The 20,846-nt window shown below is 40.9% G+C and overlaps 1 protein-coding gene across 1 annotated transcript in view; it reads right to left on the reverse strand.

Annotated features, from left to right (window-relative positions):
* ATR (ATR serine/threonine kinase) overlaps positions 1-16,832 on the reverse strand; it is a 59,124-nt gene extending 42,292 nt beyond the window's left edge. The window contains exons 1-17 of the mRNA XM_048506916.1: positions 16,702-16,832; positions 15,675-15,766; positions 14,648-14,797; positions 12,152-13,041; positions 10,365-10,555; positions 9,948-10,136; positions 9,229-9,458; positions 8,055-8,207; positions 7,564-7,753; positions 6,754-7,013; positions 5,041-5,231; positions 4,849-4,949; positions 4,434-4,605; positions 3,109-3,279; positions 2,300-2,494; positions 1,419-1,604; positions 749-841 (exon numbers count right to left, since the gene is read on the reverse strand). Coding sequence (XP_048362873.1) covers positions 749-841; positions 1,419-1,604; positions 2,300-2,494; positions 3,109-3,279; positions 4,434-4,605; positions 4,849-4,949; positions 5,041-5,231; positions 6,754-7,013; positions 7,564-7,753; positions 8,055-8,207; positions 9,229-9,458; positions 9,948-10,136; positions 10,365-10,555; positions 12,152-13,041; positions 14,648-14,797; positions 15,675-15,766; positions 16,702-16,760 — 3,513 coding nt within the window. The 5' untranslated portion in view covers positions 16,761-16,832. The remainder of the gene's footprint in view (positions 1-748; positions 842-1,418; positions 1,605-2,299; positions 2,495-3,108; positions 3,280-4,433; positions 4,606-4,848; positions 4,950-5,040; positions 5,232-6,753; positions 7,014-7,563; positions 7,754-8,054; positions 8,208-9,228; positions 9,459-9,947; positions 10,137-10,364; positions 10,556-12,151; positions 13,042-14,647; positions 14,798-15,674; positions 15,767-16,701) is intronic.
* Between the last annotated feature and the right edge of the window lie 4,014 nt (positions 16,833-20,846).

Here is a 20,846-nt window from a genome sequence, read left to right on the forward strand (position 1 = left end):
GCTTCAGGGAGTAGGGGCTGACAAGAGCATGGTTAAATCTTTCCAGGTCCTTTCTGAAATACAAATAGCAGCTGCACAGAACCCCAGTTCACATGTCACTTCTGCAAAGGAAGAATGTGACCCTTTTATCCCTGCACCATTTCACCAAGCAAGCTCAATCAGTTCACAGTGTTAACACCCTTGAAACAGAAAATACAGTAGGCAAAGAAAGGCTGCTTGTTTGTCTGCTCTGTCTTTCAGGTCCTTCCCGTTCTCAAAGAGAGGGTCAAAAGGAAAATCATGTTGAAATGAAAGGGTTATACCCACCCACGTCATGCCACTACTTTGGTCTGAATTGAGGTCACGCATCGCAATTTAGCTTCTAAAATAACTCTGAGGACACCCAATGTTGGATTTTCCAGAGTCTTGCAAAGTTAAACCTAGCTTCAGAAATGTGACAGAAGCTTCTGATGAAGAGATATACAGCACTTGAGAAAAAGATATCATGAAGAAAAAATACAAAAGCCAATTCTTAAGGTATTGGCCAACAACACATCTATACCAACTAGAAGATATTATTTGTCAGCTAGAAGAAATACCATCTGTAAGTATCAATGCCTTCATGAACTACATCGTAGATTTTGACACTAATTTAATCTTTTAGCCTCCCATCCTGATTTGCTGCAGACAAACAATAAGAAAACACCCTGGAATAATGAGAGTTCCAACTTCTCCCTTCTCTTATCTTGGGAACAGAAGGTTTACTCACCATCTTTTTATCTTCAATACCAACACTTGAACTTAACAGCTGCATGTTGAAGAAGGCCAAGATGCCCAGCAGTTTTGGTTGCAGGTAACCTGCCTAAATAATTGAAATACTTCAGAATAGTAATATTGTAGTTTCATACGATATGTTATTATTCAAGCCCACCTCTTAAATACAGGCTTTCTCCTGGCCCTCCACTACATTACTGAAACCACAGACTAGGGGGAAATGTAGAAGCCATGATGTCATTATCCCAAAGAAATGTTACAGTACCAATATGCCAGGAATTACTTCAGTCCCTAAAATAAAACCCATAGAGCGAAGGAAATTCCTAGAGTATCACACAATGCCATGATATCACTTCCAGGAATGAGAATTGCTATCATAGCACCGTATCATATCATTTACCCCTCCTGGCATTGCTCTACTAAGTGAGGCCAGGGGCTAGAGCAATGGTGGCTGGACGGCTGGACAGGCAACCACATAAGCTTAAAAGTAAGTGAGATATGACCAGCAGCTTATCTACTCTGATTTGTTCCTGAGGTTTTCTCCCCCAAAAGTCTTTCCCCAAATGCTCCTAACTACAACTTCACTGTATTTTATAATACAAACACAATCTATGTTCTTCCTCTGCATAAACTGCAAAGGAAACAGTAATAGCAGTATGACTTACCATTAACTCAGGAGATAGTATATCCTTTGGTCCCTGATATGGGTCATCATTAGATGCAAATGAAGCTAGTATTGATAAGCCATTGAAGACCTGTTGATAATGTTCTCCTATACGTAGTAATAATTCATTATGCAATCCCTGATAGTCCTGCCTCAACAGACTTCCTAGTTCTATTTCTGTTTCATTCTGTTAAGATATTAATAAGAAAAAATGATAATTTTACAACAGCCAAAAATATAGCAACAAAAAAGAGATCAGTGCAGATCAGAGTCAAGCAGTGATCCTGTTCCATTCAATGGAAATACAACAGCTTTCCTGGAAACCTCAATTTTCATCAGTAAAAAAGGTTGCATTCATATCTAATAGTTTTGCAATAAATATAAGAAGTGCAAGAAAAGCAAAACTAGTTACAGTTCTACCTGATTAGCATAAAACCCTTAAATTGTTTTTAGACAGCCAAAGAGGAACAGGGGATTCTAGCTATGCAGCCAGGAATTGGAGAAGGTATTTTCTGATGGTGAATTATCCATATGTGAATCAATAACGTAAATGAGGATCCCATATTCAAAGCATTTAAAACACATTGAGGTCAGGGAATAGGTTGCTCATTGATTACAGTAAGTTCTGAAGATCTTAGACATAGCCCTACTACACCATGTTCACTACTAGTGATCAGAGGCGTAGCTCCGAGGGGACCGGGGGGTGCACGATGCACCGGGTGGCCCCCCTGTCGGGGCGTGACGGGGGCGTTCCAGGTGGAGCAGCCCATGGTGGGGGCGATCCGGGGTGGAGCGGAGGATGCACCAGTGCACCGGGCGCTTTTCCCCCTTGCTATGCCTCTGCCAATAATCCAAGCAATCATATCCAAAACTCAGTGTTACCTTGAGATAATGTAATGCTCGCTCCAGTTCATCCTTAGTACAAAAGCAGACTAAATGAGAGAAGATGTACTTGAAGTTGTTGATGAGGATCTCTCTGCGATTTACGTTTAGTTGTTTTGATATCGTTCGGATGATCACAGAGGCTGCAGGACTGGCCTTGGCAGCAAGGTCAGGCAATAGGACTTGGAGAATCCGCTAACAAAATGAAAAGATAGCCACTGCTTTGAAAACTAATTTCTTTCCTTCATGCCAATGAAAATATACTTACAAACCTACTCACAAAGACAAATAAGGTCACGGCTCAGTGGGAAAGCACCTGGTTTTCATGCAGAAGGTCCCAGGGACAACCTCAAGCATCTCCAGTTATAACAACCAGGTAGCAGGTGTTGTGAAACACCTCTCCCTGAGGCCCTGAAGAGCTACTGCCAGACAAAGTCACCAATATTGATGGACCAATGGTCAGACTCAGTACCAGGAATCTGTTCATGTGACAAGCTGCAGATTTACCAGCATAAAAAGACAATGGAGTAACATAAAACTAAACATTTTAAAATATAAATTCCTACCAACAGTAAATAAATGTTTCATTTGTATATATAGTCTCCAAAGGAAATCTTGACCAAGCTATTTTCCCCTGTTGAACCTCTGCTCTTAGCTTTTACAGGCCTCCTTCCCTTTCCCTTCTAGAGACAACAAGATGTGAAAATCTTGTCTGCAAGCACTAAGTAACAAATATAAGCAACCCTAGACTGGGGGAAAACACACAGCCAACATATGCAAAAGCTTATCTTAAAGTATTATCTACTTACTCCAAGAAAACGATTGAGATCTGGGAAATCAAAAACGTTGGCAATTTCAGATAATGTATCCAGGGCTACCTCCCTTTGATGAGCACTTTCTTGTTTTTGCATTTCACTGCTTTGAATGGGAGTGTTGGAAAGCATCGCCATCTGGCTTGAGTGCAGTGATTCCACTAAAAACTGAGAATTCAGAAATACATCTATTGTTAATATCTACCTTGGAGAAACTAGAACTCTTAGTGAAGAAAACACTAGTTCCTAACTTCATTACTTAAAGTGGATTATAGTTCTGGTAACAAATGCTGTTCCCCCACCTCCAAAAACCCTGTTCTTTCTGATCCAAGAAGGGAAGATCCACCATCTCTGCCAACAGTGATGATGTTATTAGTATACAATCAGGCACAGGCTCATGCAACTTGTGGGGGAGATCTCATCCTCCCCTCCCTTTTCTTGCTTGTCTTGAGTGAAGTTGCCTCCATGGCTCCAACTCTTCCCCACACAAAGTTACAGGTAAGAGGAATCTCCTCTCCCTCACTCTACTTGCTCACTCACCGTTTCCCCTGCCTGGCCAGTCAGCCAGCCAGCCAGCCCTGCCCCTCCCCCACGTTCATCTATTTGTCCTCTTTCCCACCACTGTGAGGAGCAGTGACTGGGGTGGGGATGTCAACAGAGGCCTTCTCCCTTTCGTTCACAGTGATTTTCTGAAACCTGTGCACCTCCTTCTAATGACTTCTCCATTTCTGTGGTTTACCTGGTGACCAGAATGCTGAGCAAGTATGTCAAGGGCAACCACAGTATGCCTGCTGTTGCTGCATACCACTACCCAAAAAAGATGCAAAATGGAGTGAACTCAGCAGGAATACAGCTCTAGCACAGCATTCTGTGAAAGTCACGCCTGAGGAATCTCCACTGAATCTTTGCAGCCAAAAAACTTTATGGGGATTTGGAGAGCTGTTACATAAGCAGACATATATATTTCTGAAATAAATGCAGGTAGGATGTTGGATTACCAGAAAGTAACAAATATATCCTTACCTGACATCTTATGTTTTTAATCCCACCCTCAAAGTAATTTGGGGAAACACATGCAGCTGTCCCTTTTCCATTTTACCCTCATAGCAATCCTGTATGGCTGTGAGAGACTGACTACTAGATCAAAGCTACACAATGAACTTCACAGCCAACCAGGGTTTTTTAACCCTCCTCAGTTTTAGATTGACACTGTAATCCCTATACCATGCTGGCTGTTAGTAAGAAGGCACAATAAAGAGTGTGTGGGTGGGTGGGGGTTTACTGTTTCAGACCTTTACAGTACTCCAAACAATAAGACCTACCTGACAGATGGATTTCTTGTACTGACTGAAAAATGCTTGCAGCTTTATCGACTTGGCAGCAGCCAAAGCCCTGATTTCGGTATATGCCGCTCCAGCCACAGATGGTGACTTAGACAACAAACAATGTAACAAGTGTAGGAGTGCAAAGGGCACCAAATCCCCCTTTGCTGCCCTTATGAAGATAAACAGAGAAACAAATCATGTATCACTGGTATGCACAGCACTACTAGAAGCAAACAAAATTAATGAAAAAAACAGCATTGGAATTTGAGCAGAAGTTTCTGTATGAGGTTGAATGCAGGAGTAAGTGAATACTGAAAATACTGAAAAACATTACAGCTCACATTTTTATATGTAAGATCTTGCTGAACTAAAATACTTGATCGTGTTAAATACAGCACCACGGGAATGATACCTTCCAATATCGCCTGTTGTGAGAATCAGTGTATCCTTCAGTTCGCTATTTCTTGACATCTTGGCATTTATATAGGCCTCCTTCATTTTGGAAATGAAGAGCTGAAACCAGATTTCAAAGTCATTGCGGTGAATACATTCTGAAATAGCCCTGCATTATTTTTTCAGTCTAGAAAACACCTAATAACTTTACCTCTTTTATGGAGCTTTCCTCAGTCTCTGAATAGCCCAATAAGTGCTTGATATGGCTACTTAAAGCCACTCTTACATCTTTGTCTGGATCTTCCATCAGGTTTAAGAAAGCTCCAATTACAAATTTAACATTCAGTTCATCTTCTCGAAAGTTCAAGTGTTTACAAAAGGTAGAGAGGTTCTCAACTAAAACTAAGCAAGAAAGGAACAGGTAAATGGCAATGCATTCAAGACATCTCTACATACGTAAGAAATATATGTTTCAACACCCATGGCAGGAATCTTCAGAGACATGTCACAGTAAGATGCATTTCTCTCTGTGGCACAAGTGTTGAGTGTTTTGTTCAACTGGGTGCCACAGATGTCAGCGACAGATGTGGGCAAAATGTTAGGAGCTAAAACTACCAGACCGTTGCCACAGAGTCCAGAAAACCCACAACAGCCAGTTGATTCTGGCCGTGAAACATTGACAATACATAACATTAGAACAGTTTTCACAAATTGATAACTCTCAAGGTTCATTTATTTAAATTATTCATATGCCTGCCTGTCTCCTAACCAAAGAAAGACCAAATTCACTTAATGAACATTTGCCTATAATTCTAAGTGCAGCTTGAAGCAGCTGCAAAATTGAGATGGATTTGGATGACACATACACAACATCAAGAGCCAAAGCTGGCTATAGGACAGCGATGGCGAACCTTTTCGAGACCGAGTGGCCAAATTGCAACCCAAAACCCACTGATTTATTGCAAAGTGCCAACACAGCAATTTAACCTGAATACTGAGGTTTTCTTTTAGAAAAAACGGTTGGCTCCGAGGCGTGCGTTACTCAGGAGTAAGCTTGGTGGTAGTCGATGGCTTTGCTTTGAAGCAACCATGCAACTCTTCCAATGGGTGAGTCACGACCCTAGGAGGATTTACTCAGAAGCAAGCCCCATTGCCAGCAACTGAGCTTACTCCCAGGTAAAGGATCATGCTTTAGTTCTTTGCATGAAAATCAGTGGGGTTTAACAGCGCTTAACAGGTTTACCTACACTACTTCCCCAAAACTAGGTCTTAGGTTTAATGCTAATAATCGAGCCCAGCGGCCCAGGTCAGCCTAGATGGGGGGGGGGGGGACCTCTGTTTGCATGTGCCCACAGAGAGGGCTCTGAGTGCCACCTCTGGCACCCGTGCCATAGATTCACCATCACTGCTATAGGAATTGTCAACTGATGATACCTGGACTACATCCAGCTCCTGCTCTGCTACATGTTTATGTGCCAGACTAAGAAAACAAGACAAGTACCCATAATTCTCTTGGAGGGCAGCCTACAAAGTACAAAGATGAATCTCATAGTCCCCCCCATAACATGTTTTGGGGAAAAGATGCCACAGACTACTTTGTGCTTCTCAGCATACTTCCATTTGCAAAAGAAAGGATTATTCCAGAGGCAACTTCTCATCATAGCACCTGCTCAGCTGAAAGCAACACATGGCTCTTACACAGCTGCACAATTACCCTGTGATGACACAGAGGCCTCTGGGACAACCTCACATTTCCCAAAGGAAGACGCAGGGAAGAAACAGCACAGTTCTCTGCTGGCTGTATTTTTCACCTTGCATGCATCCTTTCATGTCAGATTATAGGTCTGAAACACCACTGCAGAAGCAAAATAAAATGTAGCTAGAAAAAAATGCCATCATTGACGTATCCAAAAATCAAACTTACCTAGCTTTACTGGACTTGGTACATTGCATTCCAGAAGACTTAGAAATGGCTTGAAAATGGAAGCTTTTACAACACAAGTTTCCTCATGAGAACAAGTAACAACAAGGCTGCTACAGAGGATGTCACAACTTTTGGGCTGGATGTTGGGTTCGTTTAAAGGAGGTCTTAAGTTAAAGTTGCCAGAAAGATAGCAAGCTAATATTCCAATGATGCTGGCATAAGCTTTCTGGACCAACAGAGATTCATCCCTTATTTGCTCCCTGAAAACAGAAATAAGTGTTTTTCCACTACATTTTGAATGCAGTAGTTTTTACCACAATGAAGTGTTACTTATGAACTATCTATCTATGTATTCATCAATATCATGCATATATCTGGTATTCTCCAAATACTTTACTGGATTCTACATTATTAAATCACATAGATCATCAAATGTATTGCCTGCATATATTCTGAAATTGCTGTACAGAGGGGAAGAAAAATGGGACCAAACTCCAAGAGCTGGTTTAAAACAAGAAACCAGAGGTAACCCCTGTGAGCCCTCACAGAAGAGCAAAATTGCATACTCATTCCGTATATGCAGAATAATGCACTTTCAAACTGCTTTCAGTGCTCTTTGAAGCTGTGTGGAATAGCAAAATCCACTTGCAAACAGTTGTGAAAGTGGTTTGAAAACACATTATTTTGTATGTGCGGAAGGGGCCTGAATTGCAAAACTGTACACTTTATTGAACTAATATACTAGTTTTATTAGCCTTAAGTCCTTCCTCCCCATCCAAAGAAAACTTCAATGTATCAACTTTTACATACAAAAGATATACAGGCAACGTAGCACATCCTGACTGATGCATCAGGATAGGAAATCCTTTAACACAGTTAGCTCTGATGCTTTCATGGGGACTCTGTAACGCATGTTGATATACAGAATTTCTCCACTTCAGACACAATCTTCTTGGAATCAAAGAAAGCAGAAAGATACAGTGTGACTGAGTTTCAGGTGCTAACGGAAGAAAAACAAACACTCTGTAAGGCAATTTGTTGTTAACTTGCACAAAAAGTTAGTCCTCCCATCTTAGTGATCTTAATACAATCAAGAAATGACAATATTGTGCAATTGCACACTGAGAACTATTGAGTCATTTTTGAAATTATTTTAAAAACAGTCTTAAAATAAATTCCTAAACCAAGTACTTCATGCCTAAAAATTTACATATTATTAATTAACTGGGCTTCAAAAATTCTATCTAAACTGAGACAGGTATGTTGATAAGCAAAGAGTAAATACGTATAGTTTTACTTACAAAAGCATCTTCCAGCATGTTGGCTCAAAGCCAGAAGATTCACATTAACTGAAGGCAGGTGGACTGAAGGGTCATCAGAATAGTTGGAAATCCATGGCAAACAAAGCATTCCAAATAAGTTTCCAATAATCTCATCATTGAGGTGGACATTTACTTTAAATGGGGAAGAAAACACCGCACTAAATTAACTTAGATAATTTGTGAAACAGAGGCACATACCTCCATCAGAATACGTTGTGGTATTAAAAAGCAGTACTCTCAGTACACTTGTAGGCAGTTATACCCTTCTAAGTTCACTGAAATCAATGAGCTAAGGGTGTAACTTTGCTTAAGATTGCATTGCTGGCTACACTAAATTAGTGAACGGTTACTGTTCAGTGTCCCTTCAAAGACCAACTTTACACATAGGAAACCCCCTATTCAATCCTTGACATCTCCTGTTGAAAAAATCACAGTTAACAAGGTGTCTGAACAGTTAGATTTTGTAGTACTCCAAGAGAAAACGGATTATTTGGACTCATTCAGTCCACATATAGGACTGTACCTGAAATGACCTTAGTTCACACTAATGACAATGTCTATGTTGAGAAAGAAGTAAGTCAACCTTGCTGATTCTGTACAGATAATGCTCTTGACATCTGTGCCACGGGGTCTCACAGTTCTATTTCATCCTTCATGCCATTTAACATTTCCATGGAACAGCTAAGTGAGTTTTCTGGAGATACTGAATGAGGTATAATAGGAATCATGTGAATAACTCTTTCCCCTTTTCAACAGAGTTAGGTAAGACACCAGATTAATATGTTTGGAGGAGGTAATGCAGGATAGCCAACTATTAAACTGAAATTTGATACACGTAAGATTATGGTTCTGCTCGTTGACAATAGTGAAATCAGTCAGTCTGCACTGGATGGGATTACACGATCCCTGGAATATCAGGTTCACAGCTGGTGCGTATTTTTAAACTCAACACTCTGTGTGGCCATTCAGGTTTCCTCTGCAGGAAGCACTGCCTTGGTTTGCCGGCTGCCTTCTTTTTTATAAAAGCAAAATCTAGCAGCAGTCACCTATTCAGGGTGTATGTACTCTTCCTTAAGTAGTGCAAGACAATTAAACACCAACAAACCAACTAGAGGTCAAATGTTAACTGCTGTTTTCTTAAATGACATCTCACCTTGCATATAAAGTAAGGCATCGATGATCTTCACCACTCTTTGAATCACTTGCTCTAGATCAGTTATCTGTGAAGTTGGCTCCAACAGCTTCCAACAGACTTTAACTACTCTCATAATGAACTCAGAAGAAATCCACATTAACTGCACAGGCTCTCCCGATTTTGAAGGCAAATCAGCATTATGTTTATGATTATGTGGATTACACAGATGGCTGGCTTGGTGACTTGTACTGTTAAGGAAAAGAATGGGAAATCACGTGATTGCTTCTGACTTCGATACACATTTTATTGTTTTATTACAATTGCAGCATTCAAAGTTTAAAACTGGAGAACACTGACTTCTCAGACAACTAAATGATTTTAAACCTCACTAATCACACACCTAGATCTTGAAATATCTACTATAACCGTATATCCCAGAACACTATATACTATACTAGATAACTGCAGCTATATTTACACCGAGATATCTGAATACAAACAATTATAAGGAGGATCATCCCGCTAAAAAAAAATCCTCATTTTCTGAAGCAAAAAGCTGACTTAGCAAACAAAGAATGAGTGTTCCAAGAGAGAATTCTGCTGAAAAACCAACTGCCATCCCTTCATGTTTTACTGTGCAGACATACAAAATAAAATCAGCACATAAACAACCGCAAAAGCACCTTTACAAGTCTCATTCACATTTGCAACATTTATGCTCGTTTTGGTGTTTCTACCTGTTGAAATTTTGTGTAGCATGGACTGCACACAGAGCAGCCAGTCGCACTATTAAAGCAATTCCCTCCATGGTTTGGACAAGTTTTCCTGTCAGAATGTCTTGTTCCAGGAGAGACAGCAAAGATTCGGCTTTCTTGCTAGTAGCACTCCACAACATGCTCTTCATTTTCATATCCACGTGAATTGACCTATGCATCAACATTTTATTTTAGAATGCTTTTGTTTCTTTTACCTGACATTTTAAATATTAAACGCAAATATTTCAGTTTAAATGACAGGGGAACCACAGAGCATTTTAAAAGTTAAAATTAAAAAGCTGCTCTTCAAATAGGCACAGTAATCCTAACTTTTACTCATTATTTGATAACCTCTAACTACATTTCTATAGAAATTTCTAGTAAATTAGAACTCAGTACCCTGCTGATGTAGGAAACTTTTTAGGATGCTTTAAGGACAGGCTCAGTCGTATTCTTTTTCCCGGAGTTTCATCACTACTACTGCTGTTCCATCCATCAACATCAGAAGTCTCTGGATTATTAGTACGGTAAATCTGGATGATCTCTACTGTTTCAGTCTTCAAGGCAGTGTAAAGCGGACTCAGTAGATACTAAGGCAGAAACACACGGACAGAGATCCTCAATACTGCTGCACAATTACATATTTCTAACATATTCACAGGAGGTCTCAGCTTTATAAACAACTAAAGAAAGAACAGGTGTCTGATGAGGTGGCATATACATTTCCTAAATAAAAAATAAAGCAGAATGTCATAAAAACACCAGATGAACCCCGATTTGAAAAGATTCCCTTGAAACCACATATATTATTACACACTTCGACAGGCCAAGTTTCCTAATCTTTGATGCTTAATTAGAAATCAACCATTTTATACACAATTAAACTAATATTTAGAACTGAGAATCAACATCTAAATACCCATGGTCAGACATTCCCGTGAAGAATAACAGCTAGCCTCTCCAGATATCACTGAATAATAAGAGATATATGCATGAAGTGGTGGCTACAGAAACCAAATTCTTGCTTGCTGGGAGAGAAGGAAGCTTTCAATCATTTGCCAACATTTTGTGCTACACTGCATCTGCACCTATCTTGTGTGGAATTATAAAGATATTGGTTGTGGTGGGTTTTCCAGGCTGTGTGGCCATGGTCTGGTGGATCTTGTTCCTAACGTTTCGCCTGCATCTGTGGCTGGCATCTTCAGAGGTGTATCACAGAGGGTGTATCCTCTGTGATATCTGTGCTATACCTTTGATTCTTCAGAGGTGTATCCCTCTGAAGATGCCAGCCACAGATGCAGGCAAAACGTTAGGAACAAGATCCACCAGACCACAGCCACAGCCCGGAAAACCCACCACAACTAGTTGAATCTGGCCGTGAAAGCCTTCGACAATATATATTGATCATTCATTCTTTTGTCAAGGTGTATCACTATATTTAGACAAGCAAATAGTAACCTACACATTTTACAGAAACAATACATGTTACAGTGGACACTGGTCCTCAGTTCCAGCGATGTACTAAATAAAATAGAACATAAAATAGAACATAAAATAGAAAAATGGAAATCCACAAGTAATACTAGGCTATTTGCAAGATTAGAATGAAAATTTGAACCTGACATTGGCCATGCTTAAATGACTGTAAATTAATTAAAGCACAATTAGTTGTATTCTATTGCTGTGCCAATGGCATGATGTATATGTCCTTGTACAAATGAGACAGAGATGAAACTGGGGAATGTTTTACTCATTGACCTTTTCATGGTAATCTTAGATATGTTTTCATTACTCCTAGCCTTCAAAAAAAAAACTCTGGTAAATTAGACAAACCAAATATTTCCCTTCTTCTGGATTATGGCTAGAGTTGCTAGATTTTGTGTAGCTGGTAGAGTCTATCACAATTCCATATTAATTTAATTACTTATATTTGTTGTAATTTTAATGTAAATGTTTCTGGTACTGTATGTATTTTTAGCGCTGGTCTTTGATTGTAATAGTTTTTTAATTCATTCATTCAACGGCAGCATCTCCTTCCTCCAACAGAACAAACAGGATCTTCTATGGTACGATATAAACAGGTTATCCACAAACATCTACTCCATGTGCATTTTCTGGAATGATTATTTGCAAAAATTTTAAATCCAAACCCATCAAGCAACATTTATCTACTGTATGTTACTCACCTCTTCCTCTGCCTGGCTGCCAACTGCAACAATGAAAAAGCTGCAAATGCTGTTAATTCGGGCCCATCTAACTGGAACAGCAGACTCATATCCAGCTGGCACAAACTTCAAGAAATACTGCAGTAGGTGACATAATGCTCCTTTCACCTTCTCAGAAGGAAGAAGCCTGAGTGCGTCAGCTTCACAAATTGCATGGAGCTTCTCCAGTAGTATGTTTAGATAGATGGGCTCAATGTTCCGATAGGTGTGGGCTTCAAAAGGAAACAGAGCTCTCACTAACATTAACAGTGGTTCTTCATATAGCTCCAACTGTGCATCATCCACTTCATGAATGAACTGTAACATTCCAAAAAGAATGGAGAAGAAATTGCTAGCTAGTTGGTCTGGAGGCCCTCCTAACTGGACTAATTCTGTTAGAAAGGTCATTGCCAGCACTTTGGTTTTTGGACTACCATACTGAAACAGAGAGCACCCTATTCCCCAAAGGGTAATGTCCTGTTGACTAAAAAACAAATAAGAAGCTATATCAGTAAGAATTTTTATCAGGGTAACTTCCAAGCATTCCACATTGCTCATACCCATCAGCTGTAATGGGATGGATCTTAAGTAGCCCAAACGTATTCTGCCATGGGTTGAAAATCTGTTCACCACCATGGGCCAGCTCAACAAATCTCCTTGGACGTGCCTAGTCACATTTCTTTCATGGAGTAAAATCAGATCCTGAAGAAGATGCAGCAATTCTTTTGTCAGTAGGTCAAACATGGCACAGTTCTTGACTTTGAAAAGAGACAGCAGAGAACAAATGACATTACAGATGTTCTCATGTAAAGTGAGGCACTTTGGACAGGCAGTAATTCTCAAGAGGCGTGCTATGATCCAACTGGTAAATTCTGGACAAAAAACAAGAACAGGATGTTATTGCATAGGCTGCAATTATATGCGCACCAACTTAAGAGTAAGTAGTACTGAACATGGGGACTTACTTATATGTAAACCCATACAAGAACACAAAGCAATCCTTTCATATGAAGCAGCTCCAAATCCAGCATCATATTTTAGTCAGATAATTCCTTTCAAGTAAAGATTAAATGAATACAACCTCTCACAATAAAGTGTAATATAACTGGAAAAATCTTTCAAGCTCAGGGTGTCACTGAATTCAAGTCCTTATCAATGGCATATTAGATTTCAGCTGTTTGCTAGGATGACAAGAAGGCATCTCAGTCTGTTATGCATGGAGCACTTTCCTCGAGGCTCTCCGCTCCACAGTGGGGTGTCCTCATGTTTTTGTGACTACACACGAGGAAGTACCCAACAGACTGCTGTGTGGCTTGCCTGCCCTCACTTTCTGGGTCGCTCCTGGTCATTCACGAGATTGCCGGCTTAATTTTTTTAAATCCCTTTGATCTTTTATATTGTTATTCTTCATATTGTTATTGCAATGGTTTGTTATTAATTAATTTCGAGGTTGTTGTTTTTTAAAAGCCAGCCATAAATCCCCCGGAAATGCCTGTGAGGAGTAGGAAGGAAGACCAGAAGAAACAGAAACCCTAAAGCCAGGGAAAACAATGCTCAGGAACCGTAGAGCTTCTGGGATCTGAGTGTGTCTGCAATCAAAACTCTGCCCCAAAGGAGATGTACTCTCACTACAGGGCAGAGCACCCAAGTATAACTGGCTCTCTTCTCTTCCTCAAACACATGCAAATCAGTTCTAAATTCGAAGGAAATAAAAGTGTCCAGCCATACCCTAAAAACATTGTTAAACTCTAAGGCGTTACTTGTCTTGAATCTAGCTGTTCTGCAGCAGACAAACACAGCAACCCTCTGAAACCATCCTTAACCAAAACCTTGAACTATTTCTATTTCTGTACTGTCTATTCTCACTGTACGCCTTTCCCCTAAAAGATCTAAGCGCAGTCAGTAGTGGTGTGGTGGAAGAGAAAATACAATAGAATTCTATTTCCGCAATAGAAAATAGCCCCAAATGACTATAAGCATTATAACCTGGACACTAGAAGTGGTGTAGACTGGCCCCCCTGGACTGGCCTGCCATTATTCCAGCTGGGTAGCTGATTTTCAACTAAATGATACAAAAATTGTAGAGAATATATTACTACCTGCCAACTAAAGAATCACCAAGTTTCAAGCAGATTGGACCAAAGGGTCCAATTCTACAGACACCAAACAAGATGCCCCCAGGCATCCTACTAGTCTCCACTGTCTCCTATGAGGAAAAAACTGCATGACTTTTCCAAGGTACAGTCAATAATCAAACCCACGAAAGAAAGCAACCAATGGCCAAAAGCCTCCCAATTTAAACAGAACCAAAAAGCAAAAAGAACCAATGTCAAAACAGATAATTCCAGAAAAACCATTATATAATTCACAGTTACTCTCTAGAAAACAATGCAAAAAAAATACACATACAGAACATACAGCTGCAATACCATTTGCTACACAAAAATCCAAAGATCCTGCAGAAAGGACTAAACTTACCAATACAGTCAGACTCTGTTTCACTTTGCTGATGAGTTCCAGTTAAGTTGATAAATATAAGTGGGGATGATTTCATGATGTGAAGAATGAAATCAAGCAACATTACAGAACTAGGCTGAGATTCAGTTTTCTTAACAAGTTCCAGAGCCACTGCAAAGAAGCACATTTACACTATACATTCGTAATTTCACAGATGATTTCGCTTTTCAAGAATCTCTCAAAATTTGGGCTCATATGCCACGCTAGTTATTTTGTAGTATCCACTCCCCACCCGCACAGCACCATTTTTGGTAGCACCCACTCTTTTTATAAAATTCCAAAACTCAGCAAAGCTGAGAGACACCTGGTTTATTTCTTCAGGTATATTCGACTGTTTTTAAAGAGAAACCACATCTTACTGCAAAGTACGTCATTTTCGCCATTTTACACTCAGCAAAAATGTGCTTCTGGGTTGTATCCACTAGGATGGTTGACACATAACGCCAAACTCTGGGTCTGCAACTAAATGAATGAGCAGTTTGCTCAAATATTCCCTCTTCTTCCTCCACCCCCCACCCATCAACTTAATTAGTTACTTTCATTTTAGTGCAAAGCCCCACAATACTGGAACAACCCTCAGACAGGTAGGTCTCCCCCCCCCCACTTTTAATTTTTAGTACACAGTTGAAAATGGTTTTATTTAGGATAATATTTGATTAATTTACTGGCAATGCGAAATTGTGATTCTATTTTTTATGTATTTTACCCACATTATAAGTTATTTTGGTTTTATTGCATCTATTTTACCTACATTGTAAGCTATTTTCAGTTTCATAAGGTAGAAAGGCAGCTAATAAATATTTCAAATACATAAATATTATTTTTAACACACATATTCAGTCAATTCACTTTCGGTCCATATGGCAATTTGTCCACTCATCAAGGAATTTAGGGATAGAACAATGTGGAACAGAAGTCACATGTGATTTGCCTTTTTGAGCTTTTCAAAATTTGACAATTTTAATTATTTGACCACCATTTTACTTACCAACATCTACATCCGTAAGTATCCGGTCAATGAACTGACAAAGTATTTGTCTTGGTTTCTGAACAACAGTATTATATTCCTCTGTACTAGCACTGAAATTAAAAATAATTTTAGTAGCTCCTTTTGTATTTCAACTTGAATATGTTAATTTTTAAATTAAAGATATAAAACTCTGCACAACAAAAGTATTAAAAGGAAATTACTTGAAAGATTTCATTTTTCTCCCCAATCAGAACACAATGTGGTTTACATCATTATCCTATCCTTCATTTTATTCTCCAGATAAATGCTGGATTCCAAATATCACCTTATTCAGAATGCATAAGGTATGCATAAGGTATGGGTGGGAGGGAGCCAGAGTGACCGCAGCATTGGTATAAATGCCACTTACACTGGCATTAGGGGCATTTACATCTGGGTGCCAGCACAGCCACAGTAGTATTCTTCTGTTCCCAGAGCTCACACTGGCACCAAAGGGACTGGGGTCAGTTTTAGTCAGTTTCCTGAGCACTTTCAGTCCCAGGACACCCCCATTTGCCAGCATGGATTTGCATCAGCAAAATCAGTGGGGCAACTGAATGTGCTGTATAGGTCACTTTCATGGGGGAAGGGGCAACTTGCTGGCTGTGATACAGCAAGCCTCTTAGGACACAGCATGGCTGTTCTGTAGCTGTGCCATCCCCAGCTTTGATGGAACTATCCCCCCCCCCCTCAGAATTGCACTGCCCATCTCAACTAGAATGGAAAAAGCACTCCAAAAAGATCTCTTCAGATTAGCGGATTAAGCAGCTGAGATTCACTTTAAGTACAAAGTAATACACATAAGAAAAACTGTCCATTTATGCCAGTGACATCTGAACTAACTACGAGTATTTAGGGAAGATCTTAGGAGGTGCTCACTGCATTCAATTTCTGGCTCAGGTGAATCTATGAGTGCAGCACTTCCTCTTTGTTGCGACTCATTCTGCAACCTCGTTTGCAAGAGCATGCAGACAAGCAACTACAGAACGACTTTCCTTAAACCTACCTCCCCAGCTCCCTGAGGGCTGGAATCATAGAGGCCATCTCCAACCCCTGGTCTGCCATGCTGACTACCCGGCCCCTCTTAATGCCTCTCCCGCCGGTTCACTTTCAACTCCGAGTTTCTCTCCGCCCATTCTCTCCGCTAGCAGGAACTGCAGGCCTACTACGGTGGCTGGCAACAACCAAAAAAAAACACAAACGCGTTTCCTATCTCTTCCAGGCTTTCTCACCAGCGCGGTGTTCTACGTTAGCTCTTCCGGGAGCGCAATTGCAGATTTTGAGAGATAAATAATAACAAAGAAATCGAAATAGGTGAATATTAGATGGAAGGACGGGAAAACAAGCACATTTCATTTCATTTATTTATTTTTATACCCAAGGGCTCAGGGCGGCTTACAATGGCTGCATATGAAACTCGTTATATAACTTTAACTAATAAACAGACCGAAGTTACGCGCACTGTGTACACCTTCCCAAGCAATGGTTTATAATAGTAATAAACGATTAACTATGGATAATAATTGTTTCAAGAAATATTGCAACCTTGTTAATAAACGCACAAATGTTTTCCCATTAGAAATAGTGAAAATGAGCACATACACACGCACACACCCCAGCCCTTGTCTTTGCCCTCAGTCTATGGCAGATTTTTGTTTGAGACCTTTCTGATCTCCCACCTTCTTGTGCTAGAGGCCCCAGTCCTCTTACTCCGAGTACCAGATATATGGAGGGGATGATGGATCATGATTGCAATGGCAAAATATTGATGCTACTCCCAAGAGATGTCATTCCACGCTTGGGGTGTCATTCCAATCCCAGAATGCTGACTTTGTTCTTAAGACTGTCATTCCTCTCTGTCATTCCAGGCCCTGATTCTCTTCCTAGGGAAACATTCCACTCTGGGACATATCATTTCAGAGCTTCTGCTACTTTGAGGGGCTGCCATTCCACTCTCCAAACATTCCAGTTCCTGTGCCCTAAGCCTATTTCTAGGGGCTGTAATTCCACTCTGCTGCTCTTCAACCTGTAATTATTCTCCCAGAGCAGAGCACTGGTTCTCTTCATTGGGCCTGCATTTTGGAGACTGTCATTCCAGTCCCAAGACAAGCAGAATGAATAAAGAACACAGCTCTTGCTCACTCACTCACTCATGCCTACGCGCACACACGTGCGCGTAGAATTCCTGTGACTTTACTTATGCTTATCTTCATGTATGTAAGTATAGGAGTTAGATTTTGTTATGTTTACTGAACCAACTTCTTGAATACAGTTTGTACCTGAACCTTTTCTCTTACACTGAAATAAAAGTCTAAAACTTTTACAGATGTAGTTTTACTTTTTGCAAGGGTCTGACTCAAACTTGGCCACAGCTATCTTAAAAGAGAATTGACTTCAGGTTCTAGATATGGAACAGGACAATTAAAATCACCAAGGCTGTAAGTAAAATCACCTGTAAGTTTCTGACATCAACTCACCCAACTGCTAAGGTCATCAGAGGCCTTCCTTCTGGTGCCCCCACCTTCTAAGAGTAGGTGGATGGTACCTTAGAGAGTGCCTTCTTGGCTGTGGCACCAAAACTATGGAATTCTCTCTTCATGGATATAATTGTGTCCTCTTGTGTCATTACCTTCCTCCATCAGATGAACATTTATTTTTGTTTTGTCAGGTTTTCCTTCAGCAATCCCTCCTTCCTGCTGTATGTTTAAATTACTATTTTTTTCTGTGCTTTTAATATGTATTTTAATTTTGGTTGCAATTGTTTTTATGATGTGTTCTTACAATGCTGGTTTAAACTGTAAGCCACCTTGGGGGCCCTGGTGGGGCAGAAAGGCAAGGTATGAATTTTGTACATTAAATTAAATAAGTTAAGTCACAGGATTGTTGTGAAGGTAAAAAGAATAATTTGGCCACTTTGGGGGGAAGAAAGGTATAAATGGTGTATATAAATAATTATAATGAAAAAGCAATTTTGAGATTAGTGGTATGAGTGTTGGTAAAATTGATAGCGGAGCCAGAAGTGATTTTATTCCACTTCTGGTCTTGGTTTTAATAAAGATGAAACAATGTTTTGTTTCTGTATAAGATAGGTAGGAACAGACTGTACTAGATAGAAAGTAGGAATTATAGTTATCTTTTGTAATTGCGTCTGCATGGAACCTCCTTGGCTCAAGGCAGGAATCCACCCCTGCTCCACCTGGACACGTTCCTTTCATTTGTAAAACCCAGAATGGACGTTGACAAAAGGGACCCCGGAAGAAGTGTCTCAATCTGCCTAATCCCACCAGCAGGCAGATAAGGGTGCCATCATCGTTAAGTTTCGCTTCCTGACCCCAAGCACCAAAAGGACTCTTGTGCTTTTCCCGCCAGTACCTGTGTCATCGCCTCGCCCTACTCCAGCCGCGAAATTCAAGAAGGAACTGCCCATCGGACTCTGATTGGTTCCCATGTATTGTAGCTGTATGATTGTATTTTGTGAATGAATGGTTGTAGGCTGTCCTGTACTCCCCGGGACTCCCGACGGGAGAAAGTGTATTTAAGATGTTGTAAAGCTGCTAGGCAGGGCAGTTGCCGTGGTGCGGAGGTGCTGACACGTAGGTCAGCATCTCAATAAAATCTTTTATTATTTACTATACTCGCTGTGTCGGGTCCCGTTTGTGTTCCCCTGCGCTGCCGAGAGCTGGTTGGTCTGGAGCTATTAAAAGTTACCAGGCAGCGCGGTAACAAAATTGTCATCCTATGCACTTACTTAAAAGGAAGTCTCATCGGACACAGTATTACTTCTGAATAGACATACTTAAGATTGTGCGGTAAACTGTATTAAATGAAGTAAATTAAAAAGAAGACACGAGATTTCAGGTGTTAGCCCTTATGGCTAATACAGTTATTCAAAAGTAGGAATTAAATCAAGGGACATGATGGTTGATTAGGTATAAGTAGATCCCACACTCTGAGCCTGTCAACTTGAAAATAAATATAGCGAGGCAATAAGAAAGCATTTTAAACTCCTTTGTGGAACAAGGTTAGGGTTGCCACTGCCAGCCTCCTGGATATCTTCTGGGATTACAGTTGATTTGCAGACTATAGGTATAAATTCCACTGGAGAAAACGGCTGCTTTGCAGGGTGGACTCTATGGCATTATATTGCCTTTTTGAGCCTGTTGGCATATTTGGAATTCTGACACAAAATGGCTACCACAGCTTACTTTCAGTTACACAGTAAAGATGCTTGTGCTGTGGTATCAGCTGCTGCCAAAGTTACATTTTAAAAACTGCATACTCAATCAAATCTCTAATAGCTTATCTGAAACTTTGCTGGGCAAAAGTCTCACTTGGCCTCAGCCATTTTCTAAAAGCACTTGGCAGGTGCAACAAAACAGGTTAGTGACAGCCCTGACACCCATAAGCACCACTTTGGGGACCACTACATTATACCCTTCTGAGGTCCATGCCATCAGCAAAGCCTGCTTCCTCAGGCTTCACCACCAAATCCTACCTGGAATTGGCAATTCTAATTGGGTGTGGATTTGAAATGCATCCTCAGCAGAATTACTGTTTATGTCAGCATTTTTTTCTATTGACTTTATGGCTGAGTTAGCCAGATAAATCTGCATTGGATCAGTTAGTGCAGTGATGGCGAACCTATGACACGTGTGTCAGCACTGACACGCGTAGCCATTTTCGATGACACGCGGCCGCATTCGGTTACATACAGAGAAGTATGGGGCTGCATGCCGAGAAGGAAGTTTCATCCTGTCTGGGGGCAGCTTGGAGGCCCCACCCTGGACTTGACAAGGCGGCGGCCCCCTCCTCCAGTCCCAGCCTGGCCGGCCCGACCACCCCATTGCGGGTCCTGGTGGCAGCAGCAGCACAGCTGCAAGCTCAGGCAGCGGCGCCCGTCATGGTCCCAGCCTCAGTAGAGGCCGGTCAGATGTTGTGGGGACGAGGCGCGGAGCGAGCTGCGGCCTTGGCCTCTTTGGTAGGAGGCCAGGCGCGACGGGGGCGGGGCACCAAGATGGGGGAAGGGGGAGAAAACACGCCACAGCTGTGGAAGCAAGGCTGGAGGGCAGCAAGAGGGATGCCCCAGAAGGCTGCGGGGGAGGATTTAAAGAGGGGCATGACGGGCCAGCGAGGAGGCGGCCAGAGGGAAGT

Source organism: Sphaerodactylus townsendi, linkage group LG08 (assembly GCF_021028975.2).
Source record: "Sphaerodactylus townsendi isolate TG3544 linkage group LG08, MPM_Stown_v2.3, whole genome shotgun sequence".
In the NCBI taxonomy this organism is placed as follows: domain Eukaryota; kingdom Metazoa; phylum Chordata; class Lepidosauria; order Squamata; family Sphaerodactylidae; genus Sphaerodactylus; species Sphaerodactylus townsendi.